The 22,707-nt window shown below is 40.1% G+C and overlaps 1 protein-coding gene across 5 annotated transcripts; it reads left to right on the forward strand.

The window, feature by feature from the left end:
- The first annotated feature begins 48 nt into the window (after positions 1 to 48).
- Positions 49 to 18,263, forward strand: LOC135114224 (uncharacterized). 5 transcript variants are annotated; one of them, XM_064030009.1, is made up of 8 exons: positions 49 to 181; positions 319 to 2,468; positions 2,776 to 4,869; positions 9,105 to 11,449; positions 11,741 to 11,848; positions 12,869 to 13,063; positions 13,898 to 14,010; positions 16,860 to 18,263. In XM_064030009.1, exons 3-7 carry the CDS (start codon positions 4,845 to 4,847, stop codon positions 13,976 to 13,978), a joined length of 2,754 nt encoding a protein of 917 aa, XP_063886079.1. In that variant the 5' UTR covers positions 49 to 181; positions 319 to 2,468; positions 2,776 to 4,844; the 3' UTR covers positions 13,979 to 14,010; positions 16,860 to 18,263. The 5 variants fall into 5 exon arrangements, with proteins under 5 accessions (XP_063886079.1, XP_063886078.1, XP_063886080.1 ...); XM_064030008.1 differs by having other exon boundaries at positions 13,898 to 18,263; XM_064030010.1 differs by lacking the exon at positions 2,776 to 4,869 and having other exon boundaries at positions 13,898 to 18,263.
- Positions 18,264 to 22,707: the final 4,444 nt, after the last annotated feature.

Genomic DNA, 22,707 nt, shown 5'->3' on the forward strand with positions numbered 1-22,707 from the left:
GGGTGATTACCGGCAGCGGTGCAAGAGTGGGCGCCGGTATATATATATGTATATATATATAAAGGGGCAAAGGAACCCTCGGCAAGCACCCTTTGCATGGTGGGTCGTTTGGTACCTGTTCTTAACGGTGGTCGTCCAGCCCTGAAGAATGCGTGCTTGCGTCATCGTGACCCTGCTCATGGTAAGGAGAGGTAAATGAGAGTGAAATATAGATGTTTCTTTACTGAATATACTCATTTGTGGAGTGCACGAATACGTGCCTCTGCTTATCTAGGACAGACGTCCTCACGTCACTGGTGACTTCTCGTCTTGTTGCAGGTGGGGATCAGTTTCTCTCTCGGGAGGGACCTATGTGCCATAGACTGCTCTCATGGGCATTCCCAAACCGCAGATCCAGTCAACTGCAAAAACTATTATGTTTGCTATAATACAAATGAGCACAGCCAATTTCCATTCGCTTGTGACGGTATAAAGTTTTTCGACATAGCAACTCACACTTGTCGGGAATCGGGTTTTGTCTGCACCCCTGAATGTGAAACATGTTCTTTCGACTGTTCCAAACCTGTTTTGGGAAAAATAGCTGTTGAATTCAAATGTGATGTCTTCTACGAATGCAAGACTGGAGAGTGGTTCACTTGCCCAGCAGACAAACCTTTCTTTGATGGGAATGTCTGCCAGGACGACAAGAGGCACTGCTGTGCCTGTAAGTCAATTTGTACTGCCGAAGACTCCACCAATCATCGCATGGTTCCAGACTACCGCAACTGTACCAACTTTTTCCTGTGTCTGGATGCTGGAATCCCGGACGAGTCGACCCACGGCCACTGTCCAGTGGGTAATTTCGATCCACAGGCAAGAACATGCAATAACCAAGTTCCCTGCATACAGCCCTGTCTTTGAGACCAGGAGCTTCTGGCAAACGTAAACGACCCTCAGATACGTAGATCCAGTAACACAAGCCACTGACAGTCCAAGGTTCTTCTTGTCTTAAGTAGATTTTTTATTCTTGTCTTATGTAGATTTTTTATTAAGCTCATTTTTTTATATTTTCTCAGAGATTAATATCTTGAGCGGTAAAGTTCACGTCTTGCCATATATATATATATATATATATATATATATATATATATATATATATATATATATATATATATATATATATATATATATATATATATATATATATATATATATATATATATATATATATATATATATATACGAGTATATACCAATAATTAAATAAATATTACAGAAGATACGTACTATACGGCATTCCCCTTGCCACTAGTGCTGGTACATGCAGAGCTGGTGCTGTGCCACAAAGACCAGTATCCGCGCAATGCATGCAGGCGTGATTGTTGAGATTCACTTAGGTCGCTGTGGCCAATGTCTGTCTTAGGCAGTCAGTAACACACATACAAACATATGCTGTATGTACGAGTATGCAAATAAAAGGTGCGTCAGTGTCTTGTTTTTAGAGGTGAATGTTCCTATTTTCTCGACTTGACATAACTGACTCAGCTTAGTACACGAGAAAGTTGTGTAAATTTCCTCCATCTTCATTCCTGCTACTCACCCATTACACAGAAATTAAGACAGGAGCTACCCCGATAAATGCAGCTACAGCGCGAAAACCCGGTATGTTATGGGCACAAACACCCGTACAATGAGTATGGTAGCGAATTATGTAGTCAGTGGACTGTTTCACATCCTCCACGGAAGCTCCCATCATGGTGGATCACGAACGCATAAGATGAGTCAAATACTGCTCAAAAGCTACACTCCCCAACAGCAAGCCTCACATTTTGAGCGTTACAATTACACAACCTGGATCTTTACTACAACCACAGCAGGCTATCATATATACACTGTGAAGTGGAAATGTGAGTGAGGAAAGGTCACAGCCACAATAAAAGAATAAATAAGGAGGAAAAGAAACTGAAAACTCTCGGCAGATAAAAACAATTATATGCATTAGTAACAAGTGAGTGACGAAGTGTGAGGAACTGGTAGAGAACATGTTATGCCTAGAGGAAGAGAGTATGGGAATGTAAACTGTCGTGCCATGGCAGTATGTGGCGTGATAAAGTTTAGATGAGGCAAATCTGTGTTTTCCTGGACAACAACTTTGACGCACACCTTCATAACTGTCCTTCACACATACCGGATAAAGAATTGACAGATATGGAGTAATGAATTAGTTGTATTGACTTTTTATGTGAACGAAACGGAATGCAAGTTGTAACCGAGGTCAGAATTTTGCGTTGCTCTGGGGAAGTACGTGGGCTGCGTCAGGTGCTGGGTGATTACCAGCGGCACTGCAAGGGTGGGCGCCAGTATATATAGAGGGCCAAGGGAACTCTCGACAAGCGCCCGTTGGCTGGTGGGTCGTTTGGTCCCTGTTCGTGGCGGTGGTCGTCCAGCCCCGAAGCATGCGTGCTTACGTCGTCGTGGCTCTGCTCATGGTAAGGAGGCGTGGACAGATACATGACATTCGCAACATTGCAGCTTCCAGGTGGTTGCAAGTTTCCAGCATGATTAAAATATTAGTAACTTTATAGCTGCCTTTTTGTGTCATCAGCGGTACAGTTCATTTCCTCAGACGTTACTGTTCCACCTTGCCATTACTTCGGAGATGTCAAGGTTAACATGCTTATTGTGTTCTAGAGTAAGTTAGATGATAATGAAGTAGATACACACAAACATGTAGATCTCGTTATCATGATAAGGAATGAGCATTCCACATCAGCGGTGACTTTCGTCTTGTTACAGGTCTGGATCAACAATTCTCTCGGGAAAGACATCTGCACCGTAGATTGCTCTTATCCTGTAACCGCAGATCCGTTCAACTGCAAAAACTATTACATTTGCTATAATGAAAATGACCACACCCAGTATCCATTCCCATGTGAAGGTGACAGGTTCTTTGACACAGTAACTCACACTTGTCTTGTGTCGAATTATTTATGTACCCCGGAGTGTGAAAAGTGTTCCTTCAATTGTTCCGCTCCCGTCTTGGGGAAAATAGCAAACCCATTTCAGTGTGATGTTTACTACGAATGTGAAAGTAAGAAGTGGTTCACATGCCCAGCAGAGAAGCCTTTCTTTGACGGGAACACCTGTCAGGAGGAAGAACTACAGTGCTGTACCTGCAGATCCGTTTGTACTGACGATGACGCCGCTAGTTATCGCCGAGTCCCAGACTTCCGCAACTGTACCAACTTCTACGAGTGTGTGGATCCTGGAATGGCTCAGCACCACGGCCACTGTCCAGAGGGTAATTTCGATTTAGAAGCACGAGATTGTAATGAGAAAGCCCCCTGCATACAGCCGTGTGCGAACATCACATTCTGGCAGGCATGAACGGGTCCCAGATGCATCCCGTGGCCGACTTCCCTAGCAATCCAAAGTTCTGATCTTATGTATATTTTCTTATGGTATGAATATTGATATGTATATTGCAGGTTATTGGGATTCAGTAAGGTCGTCGTGTGAATATTTTTCATATTGTGGCCATTGCCTATCGCCAGGGGAAACAAAAAAGTGTGTGTGTTGATCGTGTGTAGAAGTGCGTGTAAAATGAAAGGTGCGTTAATGATTACTGCAATGTGGATTCTTACTCCTACAACTTGGCGCCTTCCGACTCTGCTCAGTGCACGGGAAGGCGTTGTGAGCGTTATCCATAAATATAACACGAATCTCTATGAAAAAAAAAAGGAAAAATAAAATGCTGCTTAAAAAATGTACTCTGCAACACTGACTTTACACACATCTGAAATATAAAACACGGTCACTGTGTATATAAGTCATTCCGGGGTGTTGTAGTTGTAGTGACAGCAGTAGAAGCAGTAGTGGCAGTGGTGGTGGTGGTGATATGTAAACTTCGTATTAGGTCTTTAGTATATGAAGTTTCATCCAGTATAAAGAAAAAAGATTGGTATCTCTGCCACATAAGATAATAGCTGATAGCAGATTGTTTTTGCTTGTTTCTGGTGTGTGTGTGTGTGTGTGTGTATGTATGTGTGTGTGTGTGTGTGTGTGTGTGTGTGTGTGTGTGTGTGTGTGTGTGTGTGTGTGTGTGTGTGTGCAGGCATTCAAACAAGCGCCGACCCTTCCTTTCAACCCAAAACCACCCATGATAACCTTACCCAGGAAATCTCTCTCTCTCTCTCTCTCTCTCTCTCTCTCTCTCTCTCTAGTCTTAGGATGAAAAAACTGATGATAGATAATTAAATGAGTAAAATAAATCATAACATAATCTGCTTCCTCCACATTCGTACTTTTCCGACCCAATCTACCTGTTCGAGCGCATAACATTTTGGATAGACGTTTATGTGCCCATGAAGCCATTTTGCTTGGTAACCCCTAACCGCCCCTATCTACTTGACAAGATCGGTACCGTTAGATTTCGGTACATTAAATTTTCAATGGTTAAAAAAGCAATTCCATGAGTACATCCATAATTTCCAAATGAAACAAAACACTGAGATATGCTGATTTGTTCATATTAACAGGAAGGAGGAAATGTATTTGATATTTGATGTAGAGCCGAGATGAATGCAAAACTATATGGAAATATCCCTATGACTGTATAAACTAAAATAAATAAATAAATAAATAAGCAAATAAAGTAATGGGGTTTACTTATTTTTTCTTAATAGATTTTCTACGAGGACTAAATTTATGTGATGTATTTTGAGCCGAGAGAGGGAGAGAGAGAGAGAGAGAGAGAGAGAGAGAGAGAACGCCGCGCATGCGCAGCCACCGCCGCTACTCCGCCAAAACATTTGAACGTTTAGTAAACACGAGAAGTAGCTGCACGCTCGCAAGATAATGTGAAAATGAAGACAAGGAACAGCTCTGCCGGTGGGTAAAGCTCCTGCTTTGTAATGTGTAGTGCCTGTACTATAAGTGGAGGGAAGTAAATGAGCGGTAGGGCGTGAGGGGAAGGCAAGGAGAGGTGGGGTGAGGCGGCGCGGAGACCTTCACCAGCAGGAACGGACTTGTTGGGCACGGCCGTTGTGGTGAGGCCAGGCCTGTAAGGTAATTAGAAAGGGGATAATACCGAAGTTACATCAGCGTTTCCTCCCGAGGGCTTGGTTTGGTTAAGTTTAGATTCTTTCAATTCTCTAATTTCACTGCTGGTCTATTTAATGTGTAGATCGAGACTTGGAAAAGCGTCATATTTTGCCGAGAAACAGTCACTGCTGAGGCTATTCCCATAAAATTTAAGAAAGAGATAGGTAAAACAGAAAAGCAAAGATCCAGGGAGTAGGACTGTGAAGGCTGCACTCCAACCTGTGATCAAACTGAGCCTTCCTGACCCAAGACAACCAGGTAAGACAGGGTAACCCCCTCCCCTCCACGATCCCCAGTGGACATCATCATCAGTACTATTAATTTTGACTGTTGCACTGGTGAAATATTCTGCTTCCATGGGCTGAAAGGGGGATGAGTGTGTGTGGTGAGGAGCTGAGTGAGTCTTTGTCAAGTTATGTTAACTCACCTAGTTGGCTACCCTAGTTAGTACATAAGATGGTGTGCTGGCTTACCCTGTCACATATTAGGATTGTCAACCAGAGAACCAAATCTTGAGTCACTGCCAAGGGGGAGGTGATGAGAAAACAGAGTTGGTGAATTCAATAATTCACTCACCTGGGTTGCTGAGAGATGTATAATGAGGTAGCACATCTGCAGGTATGCCAATCTCATGTTATTATGACAGAAGATAAAGTGCATTGATAATAAGGTCTGAGTTATGTATCTTATGCAAAGTGTTGTAAATAAATCTAGTGAGGCTAAAAGATGTGTTGGTTAATAATGATAAGGAGTAAGGGACAGAAAGATGGCAGTCTAATCTACAAATTGATACAGAAGAGGACCAAGGAATGAATAAAGAGTGAATTTTAAAAGTTGATAGAGTTTAGGGTGACTACGTCATCTGGCAGGGAATCCCACAGGCTAACATGCCTTATTGGAGCAGTGGGAGGGAAAGACCTTAGATCTGTGATCCCTTGTGCCCAGAGGAGCTAAAGTGAAAATATCACTTGGTTTAATACTACATTCATTGTGAAAAATTTTCCAGTATAAGATTTGTATGGAGTAAGCGACCATGAACAGAATAAAGCAGTATGGCCCTGAGTTGTTTACCATAAGAGAGAGATGACTAACTCCTCTATGTCAATTCCAGGATCTGAACCAATTCCAGCAATTTGAGATCACCAGCATACCCACCCAGTGTTCCATACACAGGAGGTGTATTCTTTTGCAAATCTTATGAGTCTTGTATAGAGTGAGCATGAAGTTTTGTTGTTGGCAGAGAGTACTTAGGAGGTTAAAAGACAGCCCTGAGGCCATATTGACAATGGATGTTATATGAGGATGTAATCTGAGAGAAGTGTCCACTAAGACATGAAGATCCTTGTGAGAATTTACGAAGGGTATGGTATGACCACTTAGGTAATATTCAGGTAAGGTGCCACTATCTTGCCAAGCTATTGAGCCTCACTGAAATCTTAGTTGAGATCAGGATCCCAAGAAGTGGGTACAGAATATATGTTGTCCATATTCTGACATGAGAATGTGCTTACAGCAAGTGACAGTGATGTGGAAGGAAAAATGTTAAGATAGGTGTTGAGGTCATCAGCAAATATTTTGCAATTGTTCAGAATAGGCTGTGGTAAATAATTGACATGTACAAGAAATAACAAGGGCGAAAGCATAGACCCCAATGGCACTCCACTAGTGGTATCTCTGGTGCTACTATTGATGACTGAGACAATCACATACACACTTCTGCCTTGCAGGAAGGAGCCTATCCATTTCAGTAATGTGACTCTGATACCTGTACATTCTAATTTATCCAGTATTATAAACTAATTTACCACATCAAAGGTTTTAGAAAAGTCAAACAGGACAACATCCACCATGGATCCCTTGTCAAGTTCATAAGTGATGAAATCATCCACAGTCCTGTCATGCCTAAAGCTGTATTAGTCATCAGTGAGTTGAGCATTCTGTTCAAGATATTCAAATATTTGTTCCGGCATAATTCTCTACAGTGCTTGCAGTGGACTGAGGTTAAACTTATAAGCATGTAATTTAAAGGAGCAGAATGGGAGCCTGTGTTGAATAATTGCACAATTTCAGATAATTGCCATGTTGTTGGCAGAAGACCCTCACTTGCATTGAATATTTTTAGCATAGGGTACATCAGTGCTGGGCATGATTTGAGTAGTTTGGGATGTAAATTGTCCGGCCCCATACTGGAGCAGGCATCAAGTGCTGCATGTTTTATAGATACATCAGGTAAAAGTGATATTAACTTTATGTAGAGCACTGGAAAATCTGGTGTGGAGAGGGGCTAGGATTACTTTAAAAACTGAGGCAAACCAGTTGGCAAACATTGCCATGTGGGCATATTTTTCAGTCAGAGATCCATCAGGGTGCTTCAGGAGGCCCAGTGAAGCAGCACCAAATGTTTTGTTGTTAATGTAGTGATGGAAGAATTTAAGATTGTCTTTCAGTTTGGCAATAAGGGACTCTTCGTAGAGGATTTGTGTATGTGTGAAACAGTTTTTTTATTGCCGGTTGATAATATTAAAGTTAGTCTGAGCCTGAGAGGATTCTTGTGAGTGACAACTAAAATACCTTCTGGCTTTCTTGACGTTCTGCCATACTAACTTTCTTCTCTTTCTACTATGTTAGGAGGATTAACAGCTTGTTCAGGTTTGTTAAGATTACTTAAGGGAATATTATTGTTCATTCATAGGGATAAGAATTTCCAGAAGCCTCTTCATCATATCGTCAATCAATAAGTGGTAAAATTAATAGTACTCAGTGCACAGGTCACCCAGCTCTTGATCCTTCTTTTAAGTTTATTGATAAATGGGGGTCTGGGGAAGGTAAACTGTGGAAACCTGGATGCCACCATTGCCCTGCATCCTGGGGGTAAGAGATGCCATCCACCACAGGCTCAAAGACCAGTGAGATGGAGATGAACACTGAGGCCACACTCAGCTATAGTACTTGCCGTTAACTTTACCAAATGTGCCAACTCCGTGTGTGTCAGGAAATCCACTTCTGTTGTATGTTATTTGTTCACTGTAGCAGTATGTTATATTGTACTACCAACTCATTTACTGTTTGTGTATGCATTTTATTACTTGTATTATGGCAGTGGCATATGCAACAGTGAAATAAATTTGTACTGATTAGCTGTTCATAATTCAATTTGTTTTGTTATTTAAAAGCAAAAACTAGAAAAATCTTTGAGGAACATTAAAAATAAAAAAATCAAATAAGATACCCATTATAGCAAAGAGTGACTGCCTGTTTTTCATCTCAGTCTATTGATAATGAACTATATTATGGATAGGGGAGGAAGAGGTAAACAAGAACACTGAAACTTGAGAGGAATGTGGAATAAAATATACTATGTCATTCCAACTGTATATTGTGATAGTCCATGGTTAGGAGTGCTGGTGTGCATGGGGTGGGTGAGCACCAACTTGAGTGAATAATGCTGACATTCATGGAGCGAGGAGAGGGGGTGTGTGTTGGTGGTGTGGATGTGTGTTGGGTGTGAAGGGGGCATACATGGGTGGTGTGGATGTCCTGGGGGCCAGAGGGCATGTGTGTGGGTGTTATGGATGTTTGTGGATGCTGGATGAGAGTGTGTGAATGGTGTGGACACTTGTGGGATCTGGAGGGAGGTGTATGGGTGAGTGGTGTAGATGCTTGTGGGGTCAGGAGGGGGTGTTTGTTATTCAGTCAGTGGATTCCATGATAATCTGGTTTGTTATTCAATTTTTATATTACCTGAAGTGTATACTGATGCAGGCCTCACTATGCATTTTCTTAATTGTTAGTAGATATAATTACGGTGCTTGCAATGGCTTGGCTACAAAGACACTTGATAATTAAAACTAGAAAAATATATAGGTATTGCTAAGTGATGCTTTATTAGATGTTTCTTCTGAAATACGTGATTATGATAATTTTTACACATCTGAACAATATATTTTATGATACTTAATTTAAGATAGAATTTTAATTATTTTAACTCATTATCTACATTAATAGTCTCCAAATTTTTACAGGGACCACTTTGCAAGGCCAAGGAAGGCTGTTCAGGAGAGCAAAACAGTCACCGTGCTGTCCTGCACCCAAAGGAAAGCATTCGTTGCAGAAACTTAAAATGAAAGATGACTCCTCGGCTAACCAGTCACCAGTGTCTGCAGAGAAGAAAGATCACTCACAGTTAGAAAATGTGAAAGAGAATTGTATAAGTTTACATGAAGCTCTGTCTCCAATCATTAAAAGGCGAACTCTAGGACAAAACAAGTTATCAGATTTAAGTAATGTGTGTAGGGATCCAAGTTCTGGCAGTCAAAGATCAGAGAAAGACAAGAAAGCTCCATTGCAGATAATTAGTAGTTCCCAAGAAAATCAGGTATTTCCACTGGAAGAAAGAATGAATGGCAACATGTTCCAAAAAGGAAAAGAGATGAAGGAAGACAGGAAGAAGCAAGCAGTGAGGAAAAAGAGTGTTATCTCTGACAAGGAAAATGTTTTATCTACACACATGACTCAAGCTCCTGTAAGGAAATCCAAAAGGATCAGGGTGGCCCCCAAAAGCAAGGATGTGATAGATGTACTCAAGCCAGTCATGAAAAACCCTCTGAATAAGAAACAAAAAGAAACTAAGAATGTGTTAGAGGCAGATAAACTTAGCAAGGAAGAGGCATCTTCCTCAGAAGCTGGTAACAAGCAAGCAGACCCTCAACCAAAACCAAAGAGAGTTACTGGTGCCAAAAGCCTAAAGACCCATTCCTCAGCAGCACAGCAAAGCAATGTCACAGCACAATCAGGTGGCAAAGAGGAAAGTGACCGCTCTTGTGACAGAACCCATGTTGCTACTAGTGAAAAATCCTCTTGTAATGAAAAAGAAAGTGCCAGTACAAACAGAGATACCACTGTGCTCCTTAGAAGGACAAAAAGAAAGTCAAGCCAGCAAGATAAAGATGATATTGCAAAGAAAGCTAAAACTGGAAATATTGATGAAACTCCAAAGGTTCCAGGCACATCTACAAGAACTATCAGATCTGTATCATCAGCAAAGGTTGATGAAACCAAGGGATTGTCACGTAAACTTCTGAGAAGGTCACATAATATCTCACAGAATAAGGAATCACCTAGCACATCAGGCTGTCAAGGAGTCACTCAAGCTAAATCCAAACCACCTGTTTGGGCTTCAGTCAAAGGTATCAAAATAACCCCTGGGAAGAGAAAGTCCTTTAGAATTAACAGTGACACCTATGATTTTCCCAGCAGTCCACATGAAGAGCTAGCAGAAGTTAAGAGGAAGAAGGTAAAGAAATCGAAGAAACAAATGAAGAAAAGGGTGAAACCACGTACGAAATTCACACTTCTCATAACAGATCCTTCTTGGCAGAGAACTACTTCAAAGAGAATGCCACTGCTTGGCGAATCTTCTCTCTCTACCACCAACAGGAGCACTGCTTCTACAAGGTACCTCGATGATAACTCTGAAATGGATGCTGCTGATGAAGCATCTGTTCCTAGTATTATGTCAAGTATTAGAGATGAAGAACCTGCAGAAGAGGATTTTTCAGGATTTGAGTTAGAGGGCTCTCATGATCTCTTCCTTGGATTTGAGGGGGAGACCAGAAGCTCCTTTGTCATTCCTAGCAAGAACAGAAATGGAAATGAGTTAGTTCCCATGACTTCAGCCAGTGTATTACCTACTCCAGCCATATCAAAGCATATCTCTAAGTATATAGGAGGATCATCTACTCCAAGAATGGAAAATCTAACTGGAGCTGCTGGTAACAAAAAAACAAGGACAGCTAATGATAGCATATCTGAGTGCTTTGGTTTTAATGATTCAGAGGAAGAATGTGAACTCAACATATCCCCTGTTCAGCAATCCAGACAGCGTTCTGCACTAGATGTCACAGGCACTTCAGACATGACAGATGGAGAGTTGCATCCAGCCACTCTTCCATCCAGGTTCTCTTGGAGTTCACTTCGGCCGGGTAACAGAAGCAGAGCATCCGCCTCCCGGTCCTCAAGTATGGTGGCTCAGGGACGCTCGGTGACCTTCATGACAAATGTCTCACAAAATTCCCAGACAAAGATAACATCCTTTGCTGTACCAACTGTGAGTAAACGGCATCCCATGCAGAGAAGGGAAAAACCAACTCGTGAGGAAAAAACAACCGGTCAAGATGAATTACGAGACACTCTAAGTACAGAAGCAGATCCAAGTGACAAAATAGAAGCAGCTGAAATGTCTGTATTGTTTGATGATGAAGAATTAAAGGAAGATAAGGAACCAAGTAAAACATCTCGTCCAAACAACAAAGCATCACAGGTTTCTGCAAAAGCTTCTGATAAATCTCCAGAAAAGAGCTTTGTAAAGGTTAGTAATTTCGACATTCAAATTCCTCTTTTGGTTGGGGTTCTTTGAGACATTCATAAAGTGTTTTTATTTTCTCATAAATCACCACAAGAGATATTACAAGGTGTTCCTGTATTTTTAAAATTCTGTAACGTCTTTTGGGTGCCTGTACTCTGCTACACTTAGCCTTTGAAGCCCATCCCCTGAAGGACTAGTGCCAGGAAGCTAAAACATAGTAAGCTGTGGCCTTATGAAAAACAAGCTTAGTATTTCTGGCAATGAAAGACTTTTAACCAATCATTCTTTCCACAGGCACCAAGAAGATCTTATGACCGAACTTCATTGCTTGAGGCGAGGCGAAAGTTTATTGAAATGCATGGAGGATATGCTGACATAGAAGATGGGAGCAGCAGTGAGGAGGTGAAGTCACATGCCTTCACTGAATAATTTTATGTTAAATTCCTGTATACTCAAACTATTTGAAACTTTGCATATTTCCTTGGATTTATACCTTGAGGACAAAAGAAAAAGACTAGTATATAGATAAAATTGCAGCACCATGGACAGAAGCATGTGTTGGTTGTTTGTTATGGTGGTGGATATGCATTCAGTTTCCTAATCAGCCAGAACAAAGATTGCTCAGATGGTCTGGGCTTGTAGAGAGAAGGGGAGTCTGGTGAAGCAGGTAACTGGATCAGACATGAGAGATTTGAGGCTAATGGGATGACCACACAGATGGGATAGATGGATGGTGAAGAGAATGTTAGATGTTAAATGTAAGAGGGATGTTTGTGGATTAGATGTAAGTGATTGCACTTGATAATATCTGAGGGAGAATTGTTATAAATTTCAGTTTTGTGGGATTTTCTTTTAAGAACTGGCAGTGTTTAACTTTTAGACTGTTTACTGTCATTCTTTGTTTTGGTAGTTACATTTCCTTTTGTGTGTGGTGGTGGATGAGACCATGACAAGACTATGGCAGGATAAGCAAAACTCATGAATGTTCATAATTTTACATAGTCTTTCTCTTCACTTGATTATGTTTATTTATGTATTCATTTGACTACTTAACTAGCTGAATTTTTTAAGGATAGAGGTGTGCTTCACTTTTATATTGATAATGACAAATGATCTTGGTTGTCAAGTTAATGTTTATTATCATTACTTCCAAACTTTTCATATTTTGCTGTAGTTGACAGGGCTAAGAGTGTGAATATATTTGTATGAGTATGTGGTGCTTTGTCTGGGCCACTCTCTGTGGAGATTGCTGGTCTATTAAGTAGATAAGCTATGTGTTGTGGTTTGGTGTATGACCTATAATAATTATACTATGTTTTCTCTTTGTGTTGTAATACCTTTTTCATATTGAGATCCTGTGTGCCAAAAATATTCATTGTGGATGTGGAGGGAATGAACTGTTAATGTTGCTCTGCTTAACAGGAGGAGGAGGAGGAGCAAGCAGCACAGGTCAAGCTCCGATCTAAGGCTCGTAAGAAGCCCACTAAGGTCACTAAGCCTGCAAAGGTGAACAAGAAAAAGGAAAAGAAATCAGCAAAGGCAGCTGAAGGAGACTCAAAGAAGACTGCTGCTTCCACATCTATATCAAAAAAGAAGAAGAAGAAGATGGATGAATTTGTAAGTTACAGTATAAAACCCTGTTTGAGTTGCCAGAAAAGGATCTTGTGATGACATGTAGCAGAAATTCTCACATAAATCACCATAGTCTGTATCTGTCTACTGTGTTCTAATCTCATATTATCTCTTGCAATGTGTATCTATCTACATAACTGATGGCTGCTCCTGAGAGCTCTCCCAAGTGGATAATGATGATGAAATTTTTTTTTTCTTTTAAGCTATGAATTAAAAATTCTAGACAGCTGGCTTTTGCCATAGAATGTATTGATTTCACTAGAAATATTATCCTTTTTGTTCAATTGTTATGAATGATCTAAGTAAAAGGCCTGGTAGTTTGTGCTTTGTGCCAGTATTACAGAGCAATGGCAGTCATATACACTGGCATTTTATGTCCACTATGGAAACAAAGCTCAGAAGTACTAAGTTGCTTTTGCATTGCAAAGATGGTTGCCCACTGGTGACTGAGCTCTGAACATAACTTTGACTCACATTTGATGCCATGGCACTGTGGAGGGTGCCATGAATTATGAATTGGTATTGACAAGACATGCACTGTTCAAACTGTACTGAATAATTTTTCTTTCTTAAATTAAATTTTTCAAAGAGTATTGCAGAAGTGTAACCTGTTTAAGTTTAAAGGTGAGGGATTTATATTGCAGATATGTAACTTGTTTGAGTTAAAAACTGAGATTACCAGGAGTAAGTAGGTCCTTAGTTCAGACTTCAACTATTTTCTTTTGACTGAGCTGTGACTCTAAGTATCAAGTTACTGAAGGTAAAGAGGAATAGGAAATTTGTCAGTGTTTATTTTCTTACAATCTTTCATATTTTCAGGATGCAACATTGGAAGATTGGGCTTCACGTATCAACAGTCACTTCAGTGAGGTGGATGAGAGTCTGCTGGTGGTGGAGTGAGGCAGCAGAGTGCATCACCACCACAAGCACAGGCAAGACGTAGCAATTTCAGAATATCTTGATCTCTTCTAACTTCATGAACCATTTGAATGTCCATTACATCCAGCAGTTGCCACAAGCTTATTTATTTGCTCTGTATACTTACAACATTATAGCAATTGTGGAATGTAAAGCTAAATGGTGTAACACAAGATTTTGCGGATATTGCTACAGGTGGAAGTACAGATTAATCCAAGTTGAAAGTGTTCTATGCTCATACACTTTTTGAGGTGTTGTTTAGCTGTGGTATGAAATTCAAGTGTGGCCTGTTGACAGATACAATGGCTGGGACTGGTGGTTATCTATGGAGGAATGTGTTGACCTGGATGTCTGTTGGTGAAATTGTGATTTATCCACTCATGATTTCTACAAGATTTGGAGGTTTACTGTGATGGCAATGAACAGATGATTTACCAGTAAATGTCACACAATGATAGTATGGATGTAATAAATGGCAAATAAAATAATAGGCTGCTTGTTCCTTCATTTTCCCCCCTGGGCAGGTAATGCATGGTGCTAAGCAGCCTGTTATTTTATTTGTCGTTTATTACATCCATACTATCATTGTCTAAAGTTTATCAGTAAATTGCCAGTTTGTTGTCATCACAGTAAACCTCCAAATCTTGTAGAAATCATGACTGGATAATTTGCAGTTTTGCCAATGGACATCCAGATCTACACATCCTGCCATGATACTCAACAGTACTGACTGTTTTATCTGTTACCAGGCCACACTTGAATTTCACAGGACGGCTAAATGCCTTACAATGCATACGTTTATAGAATATTTTCAACTTAGATTAACCCGTATTTTCTCCTCTGGCAATATCTGCAGAATCTTGTGTTACACCTTGTATAAGCTAAAGATTAGTTTGTTTTGTAAGCAATAATATTTTGATGACCATTATCTTAAGTTGTTTAAATACTTAGGGAAGAAAAGTGACCTGAAGTGACATTCATTTTTGTTAAGTTGGAAGTCTAGAACTCTGGAAGTGTGAGAATGATCCCTAGTGTCTACATCCTCAACTTGAAGAAGAAATCTACAGTAGTACTTAATGCTATCTCGAGCTTAGAAGAGGAAATTAAATGATTTAATATTAAGATTGTCAGACCATAACTTCCACTTTTCAATATGTAGTTGTTAAAATTTAGTATTATCATGAACAAATCTTAATTAGCCTTTTTCAGACATGTCTTGATCTGGAAGTGTCCCTGAAGTCTATGTAACTGCACACTATCTCTCATTATCTTTACACTCCTGGTTTGTCTCTAGCCTGTCCCTCTAGTATTGTCTTCACTGCATGCACACCTGTACTGTTCTTTCACTTTCCACTTAGCCTCCATTTCTTAGTAGGGCCCCAAATTTCACTCATTCATACATTTGTTTTTGTACTTTTCCCAGTCTTCATCCTCTCAGTAAAACCAGATCACTTAGAATATCATGTTTCATCCATTCAGCCATGCAATACCTAATTCCATTTGCACAGGTTTCCACACTGGTCTCATCTGATCTTGTCACTCCACATGCTCCTCTCCACTCTACAATAGAGAACTTTTCACAGCATGCACTCTCCCTTGATTTCTAGATCTTGGATCTGCAAGTTAGTGTTAGCAAGATAATGTTTAAATCCTCTTTTTGTGTCTAGGGACATATTAATCTTTTCATAACATGCAAGTAATCGCATGAAATCCATATCCTTCTATCAATTATTCTTATTTTGTATTTAATTGGTTAAAATTTAGAATATTGAATTAACGGTACATACAGTAAGAAAGCTCGTATGATATAAGAAGGAACAAAATAATTTGAAGTTAATTTTAGCTTAATTACTTGTTGTAAATATTGCATGAAATTTATATTTGATTTATGTAGCTTATTCTAAGTGTAAGTCCTACTGGTTGAATCATGGAATCACCAGGCCTGATGATGTGAGGTTACAGCCTTGAGTGTTTCCCTGAAAAATGGAATTATTATAGCAAAATAACAGAATATATTGCTAGGCAGAGCTTAACTTGCAGAAGTTCTTTCCTGTAACTAGAAATACCTGTGTTTAATTGTTTTTGTGTTAGCTACTACTTTATGTACTTGGGCACTACTTCTGTAGCACTTTTGTCAAGTGTTGCCACAAAGTGTTTCAAGTGCCTTTAATATTAGCTTCAGAATATACATATATATACAGTGGGTGCTGAAAATACTGGGACCTAGCCTTATTTCAGCAGGCAAGTGTGCAGTCCCTGTTTTTATTGCACCAAAATTCATATAAGCTGATATGATGTTGCATATCGGTATCTGGCAAGTCAGGAACCCTTACTGAGTATTTGAGGGATGCTGGCTAACAGCAGGCACTGTGCTTCACTGCTTTAATGGTGTACCTGGGGTCGTACTGATTATGTCTGAGGGGGTGCCTTACACACAGTCTGAGGGATGTCACAACTTGGAAACTGCTCTCATTGGACTAGAACCTTCTGCCAGTCTGCCTCTCACCAGTTCTTGTCCTCTTTAGTGAATGCAAGCCACATGGTGCCAGTCAGTAGGGGTTTGCATGCTGCCATGTGACTTGGTATACCTAGGTGATCTTGAGGCGGTGTTGGATGGTGTGAATGGCGATATCTTTAAGGAACTTGAGATATTTTGCTGTCAGTCTAGGGCTTCTGTTCACAGCCAGCTTGACAGGCAGTCAGTGAGTGGCATCGTCTTCCTTGACCTTCCAAGAGGCTTTCTTTGTTGGGATATGGTGTTAGGTGGCATCTCACGCATGGTAGCAAGTAGGCACATGATAGTGGACTTACCTCTCCCTATCCTCCTCGCTGTTTCTTTAATCAGGACTTTCTCCTCCTATAGAGCAAGAATATGGGCTTTTCCACATTGGTTAGTTGCGTGGGACCCATCCTGACCTGCTGGATTCAGTCTGGAGCAGCAACAAAAAAGAAGGCAAAAAATTAGGAGGAAAAAAAAAAAATGAAAGGGTGCATGAACCTCCTTGTACCATGCATAGACGGACACTGACATGTTAGCCAGCATCCCTCAACTACTCAGCGAGGGTTCCTGACTTGCCAGATACCAATATGTGATGTCATAACAGCTTATATGAATTTTGGTGCAATAAAAACAGGTACCACATGTTTGCCTGCTGAAATGAGGCTAAGTCCCAGCATTTTTCAGCAGCCACTGCATTACAGTAAAATCCCTCTTATCCGGCAACTTCAAGTGTCCGGCACATTTTTGCCCGAGCCTTAAAATCAATAAAAAATCAATGTGTACTCATAAAATCGATTAAAATTCCCGCGCGAGGCATACTTTGTCCCTTCGCCACCAGAGCGCACTGCTTTGCGCCATCCGCAGCCCACTGCACTGTGTTTACTCAGTGACTCAGTCCCGCGTGTGCACTGTTTATCGCCTGATGCCTTCATCATGCCTGAAGTTGTAGAAAAGAGGAAGTGTGTTGTGCTTACACTTAAGCAGCTGATCAGATCAGCTGATCTTTGTTATGGTAAGATGCGTGACTGTAGGGTGGTGATTGTGGACATAATTTCACTTCTATTCAAGTATCTGGCAATATTCAAGTATCCGGTATGTTGGCGGTCCCGTTGGTGCCGGATAAGAGGGATTTTACTGTACTTCATTATGATGGTAATTTTTCATTCATTACTAATGGTTTGTTAGTAGGCTTTACTGTAAAACACACAGTGGGGTTCTGCAGCCTTCTAGACCAGTAAGAGTTCATGCTGTCAGGGATCCTTTCATCAGTAAGTTAACTGATTTTCAGTATATCATCAGGAATGTCAGTGTTCATATTTTTTTCTCTTTTATCTTTTCTGGTCTAGAGTGTATTGAAATGAATCCATAATAATGCAGTGTTTAAAGGATGTTAAGAAAGCAAAATTTTTCCAGCAAACTTACATTTAATTCACACCTTTATTGTATGTCAGAACCTCTTTCATATTAGGTCATGATTTACATAACAGGCTACTTCTGCCAGATATACTCTTTGCAGGTAAACACTGGAGAATATTGGAAAGGGGAATATGTTTTGATACACTTGGTTAGAAACTGCAGTGGAAATGCACAGTATGTGCATATTATGCTGTATATATTCAGACATATGAAGGTGTGCATTTTTTACATGAAACTTCACAAACAGTGTCTTAATTCTAGTTTTCCACCCCTGTTTGATAATTATCAACAGCATGTGTGAATCAGTACCTGGATATTATGTATTTTTTATGATAAAGTTTTGTAAGTTTCTGAGGTTTGCTTTGTTTATTATACCTGATAAAAATGTAGAGACTTCTAGTTGAGTCTTATAATGCAGTGGCAGTGGTTTCCAGCCATATCATCAAACTAACACTACAAAAAACAGCTTGATAATTATGTTCAGTGTTGTGCTTTTGGAGATTTGTGCCTGAATTGTAAGCACATAGAAGTGATAAACTTGAATTCATAACAAGTCCTGCCTTAGTGAAATGACACAGGACAAGATCACGGAAATCAACATGATTAAAAACACACACACACACACACACACACACACACACACACACACACACACACACACACACACACACACACACACACACACACACACACACCGGATACACCAGATGAAGGATCAGGCACAATGATACTCTGTCACACTCTAACATCTGGTAAACTTATCCACAGCAGAGATCAATCAGACTGTCATAACCCTGCCGTAAGGGCTTACACAGAGCTACTACTGTCTCAATCTGTTTTGAGTTTCTTCCTTTTCCTCTTCATAATTTGTTTCTTCTGTTTTTATCACTGTCTCTGAAGTCTGCCATTTGCTTTGCTTTCCTGGCTTGTCATCTCAGGGCACTTATGCATTTACTGTGCTCATCTGTACAGTTATTGGTTTGCTTTTCATGGGTACATCAGAATCTTGGCTGGAGTGAATGCCTTCAAAGCAGTGTCTCTTAGCAAACAGAAAATTCAGTAATGTGGAAGATAAATGGTGCATTCCACAGATGTCTATACTACAAACCTCTCCATAACAAGATGAGCAAGAGGATGCAAAGGCAAGATTCCTTTGTTTTGCTAAATTTGCCTCACCACTGGAGCCAAAGCTAACCCTATACTCCTGAAACACAATTTTTAGTGGTTTATTTAGGAGGTGGATAATATTCTGAGGATATGCCAGCCTTTAATTTGAGCACAAGGAAGCACTACCAAGTGGCGAGTGATTAGCCTTAGGAATCAGCACTCAGAAGCCTCAGAGTCCATGTCAACCACACATCAGTCACTTTGGAATTAAGATATGGTATTTATTTTGTTCTCTGCTTTATTCTTAGTGAGCATAACTTCATTTAGCATCTTCATTTTCCTTTCTGGAGTTGGACAGCTTATGAATCTCATTAGCATGTGTTTGGAGCAAAAAGGTTTCGTCCCCTGGATGCCCTTCTCTGATGAGGAACAGCTTTGATTTTTGCGGTGACCTATAACTGGAGCTGTTGACCAAGACTATTAAGGTTCTGAGTGCATCTTATGGTGGGCAGTGGGGTTATTACATCCTTATGCATTACCTTTGTATGAGAAAGCATGCCTGAGTATTATTTGATGTTATCTGAGAAGCAATGAACCAGAAAGGTAGTAATATGCCAAAATCAGATAAGCAACTTTGTTAGGTTACATGTAGCGAACAATGTAATGTTGATTAATGTGAGTTTATGTATCCACCAAATTCTCATGCCACCTAGGACCTTACAGGATATTGTGTTGAAAATATTTTTGCAATAGAATCAAGGGATGCATTTCCTTCCTGTGTAATAAAATAAAGTCTTGGCTGAATCTATAATTCATGCATAATGCTGTCATTAATGGTGTCAACATTTTGCAAATGTGCAATAAGCATACATATTTAGAGTGTGTGATGTCATCTGAGTCATCATTATCAATATTTTACCACCGTTGGAAAAGTTATTTGAGGGGAATTGCCATTTTCTCCAGCCTCCAGCTGTCTCCATTCCCATAAAAAGACTGATGTTTTATCACGTGCTGTATCACTAAAATGTCTACGTAACAATGTCCTCATTATACACCTGTTGTGTGTGTGTGTGTGTGTGTGTGTATATATATATATATATATATATATATATATATATATATATATATATATATATATATATATATATATATATATATATATATATATATATATATATATATATATATATATATATATATATATATATATATATATATATATATATATATTTGCATGTTTCCCTTCACCTCTGTAATATGCTTTTTGTTATTACTTTATTGTTATTTATTGTTTATTGTTATTATTATTATTCAGTACTTTAGGTAAGTTCCTTCATGAAGCAAATACATAGTGTCTGATGGCGGTCCTGATTCCACCATCAACTGTGCTTGATACTACACACAATTATTTAAGCACCATTAGTGATCTAATCTAGTTCAGTAATGAATGAGCAAAATAGCTGAATGTAGTTAAAAACCAATATAGGAAATCTAGCAACTGATCAAAACTATAGCAAATCAGATAATGTCATGGGGATATTCCTTTCTGACAAATTATTTCCTTGACTAGATTATTGAAGGATGGCTTCCATGCACTAGTAATCATGCCTGCACAACTGGGTGGTTGTGCAGGCTTAACCGTCGTTCGTTGGTGTGAATGATAGTTAATGGTTTGCGCTAATGACTGATTGAACTGCGTCATTCATACGTTTGCTCAGTGATGCATGATAATGTTCGATAGTTCATTAAATGTTGCCTGGTCTATGTGGAGATAGTGTTTATAGTCACCTGGAGAGGACAGTGCTAACTCGTTGAAAAGGCCCACGTGTGTTAAAGTATTATGTCTTTTGTGCCATTCTTTCATCCACATTCTCTCTCCTTTTCTCCTTTTTCATTGTCGCCAATGCTAGGATTCTGCCGGCACAGGCCAACCTTGTTCTCATGCCTCTTTCGGAGTGGGATTTCCGTCGACGGCTCATGCTCTTCAATCTTTTTTGTTAGTGTGTGGTGAATTGTAATGAATGCATAGTCATCTTTTTTGCGCAGGCATGATTGATAGTGTATGGAGGCCTTTACAACCATAAACTTCAACTTGGCAACACTGTGGGAGCTGGGAGCAGAGAGTATGATGAGACCAGCACTTGGATACCGCATTACAGTGCACGTGAGGACGGCGCGGTGGGTAGACTCAAACATGGTACATTGTCCTTGACCAGACCCAAAGACCCGAGTGTTCGTAACAGTGTGATTATGAAGAGTGATGGTGATATTGTGTGACGGTGGAGACATGAGGCGATGAAGACTGAGCCGGAGAGGAGGGGCATTGTGGGTGATTTGAATGAACCGAGCCATTCCTGTGATGTGCAAGGCATGAGGGTGTCTTCTGGTCTCCGATGACGACTGGGTGAGTGTTCTCTCTCTCAGACTCTGTGTGTGTGTGTGTGTGTGTGTGTGTAAGTAAAATGACCCAGCATAAGGGCCCTACAATCTCGTATATGTTGATAGCGTTCCTTAATTAATGCACGATCGGGTCAGGTTCGATTCCTAACCCCGCATTTTTTTTTTTTTTTAGCTTCCATATCAGTTACTTAGTATTTTGATATGAATATATTGTGGTTGTACCCGTGTGTGTGTGTGTGTGTGTGTGTGTATTTAATCTTTTGGTTTTAGAAGAGTGGAAGTCATGAGAAGCAGGAACTTAGTTGTGTAAGGTTAGTGGCCTGGCTTTGGGGAGATGAGAGGACTGACAATGTTGACACATCAGCAAATAAACGTCAATGTGTACTATAATACATTAATTCTAATGTGTACAGCATAACGTTACTAAAGTTTAATATAATGAAAATATCAACTAGTATTGATGCATAAATGTCGTTTTTTTTTTTTTTTATGAACAAAGATAACGTGGGCAAATGTAGTGGAAAGCGGAAAAGTAATGGCTGAGGCTCCTGGGAGAGGTACCGTTGTGTAAAGATTCGGTTCATTCCGTTCGGAGCACTTTGGACTGGCGCTTCGATACACACTAGAGACGGATACACACTCGAGACGGGAAGAGAGAGAGACAGAGAGAGAGAGAGAGAGAGAGAGTTATAGGCTTTATCAGAAAGTATAAATTTCAATGAGAGGAGGTCAAAGAGGACTGTAAATACCCATTCACCACATACTGACAAGAGATCGGGAATATTCCGCCCGTATGCTGGCGACTAACGAAGCGCGGCGAGAGAGGGGAAGTGAGGGTCACGGGAAGTGTGCCTAAATAAACCACGCAGGGATTATTTCCACCCCACTTTAAGAAAGGCATTTTACCTTTAGATTTCTTTCCGTTTTACAGTTCGTCGCCTATCTCTATATATAGGAGCGAGGGGAGCCCTGGAAGTGGAGGTGTTGGGAAAGGGAACGGTGAAGGATTAGAGTTAGGGAGAAAAAAAAAATATTAAAGAAAATACAAATATAATGGTATCATCTATGACCGGGCTTGCTGGCTCCGTGGTAGAGTATTGGACTTGTGGCTGAAAGATTAAGAGATCGATTCCTCAACTCTGTATTTACTGTCCAGAGAAGTAACGCCTTAAACATCCAACGAAGGTAATCAGTTCACTCAGGGAAGCAACAGAACGCCTGACTTCTGATTTCTGTAAAATTTCAGATTGGGATTTCTGATTAGTTTTGTTCAATGTCTCAAAAACTC

This window comes from Scylla paramamosain, chromosome 27, assembly GCF_035594125.1.
Source record: "Scylla paramamosain isolate STU-SP2022 chromosome 27, ASM3559412v1, whole genome shotgun sequence".
NCBI classification, from domain to species: domain Eukaryota; kingdom Metazoa; phylum Arthropoda; class Malacostraca; order Decapoda; family Portunidae; genus Scylla; species Scylla paramamosain.

What these genes read in the sequence shown, in the direction of transcription:
- LOC135114224 (XM_064030008.1), top strand. Translation starts at nt 4,845, where the DNA reads ATGAAGACAAGGAACAGCTCTGCCG. An exon ending in ATGGGAGCAGCAGTGAGGAG is followed by an intron (nt 11,849 to 12,868) that starts GTGAAGTCACAT and finishes TCTGCTTAACAG; the next exon opens with GAGGAGGAGGAGGAGCAAGC. An exon ending in AGAAGAAGATGGATGAATTT is followed by an intron (nt 13,064 to 13,897) that starts GTAAGTTACAGT and finishes TCATATTTTCAG; the next exon opens with GATGCAACATTGGAAGATTG.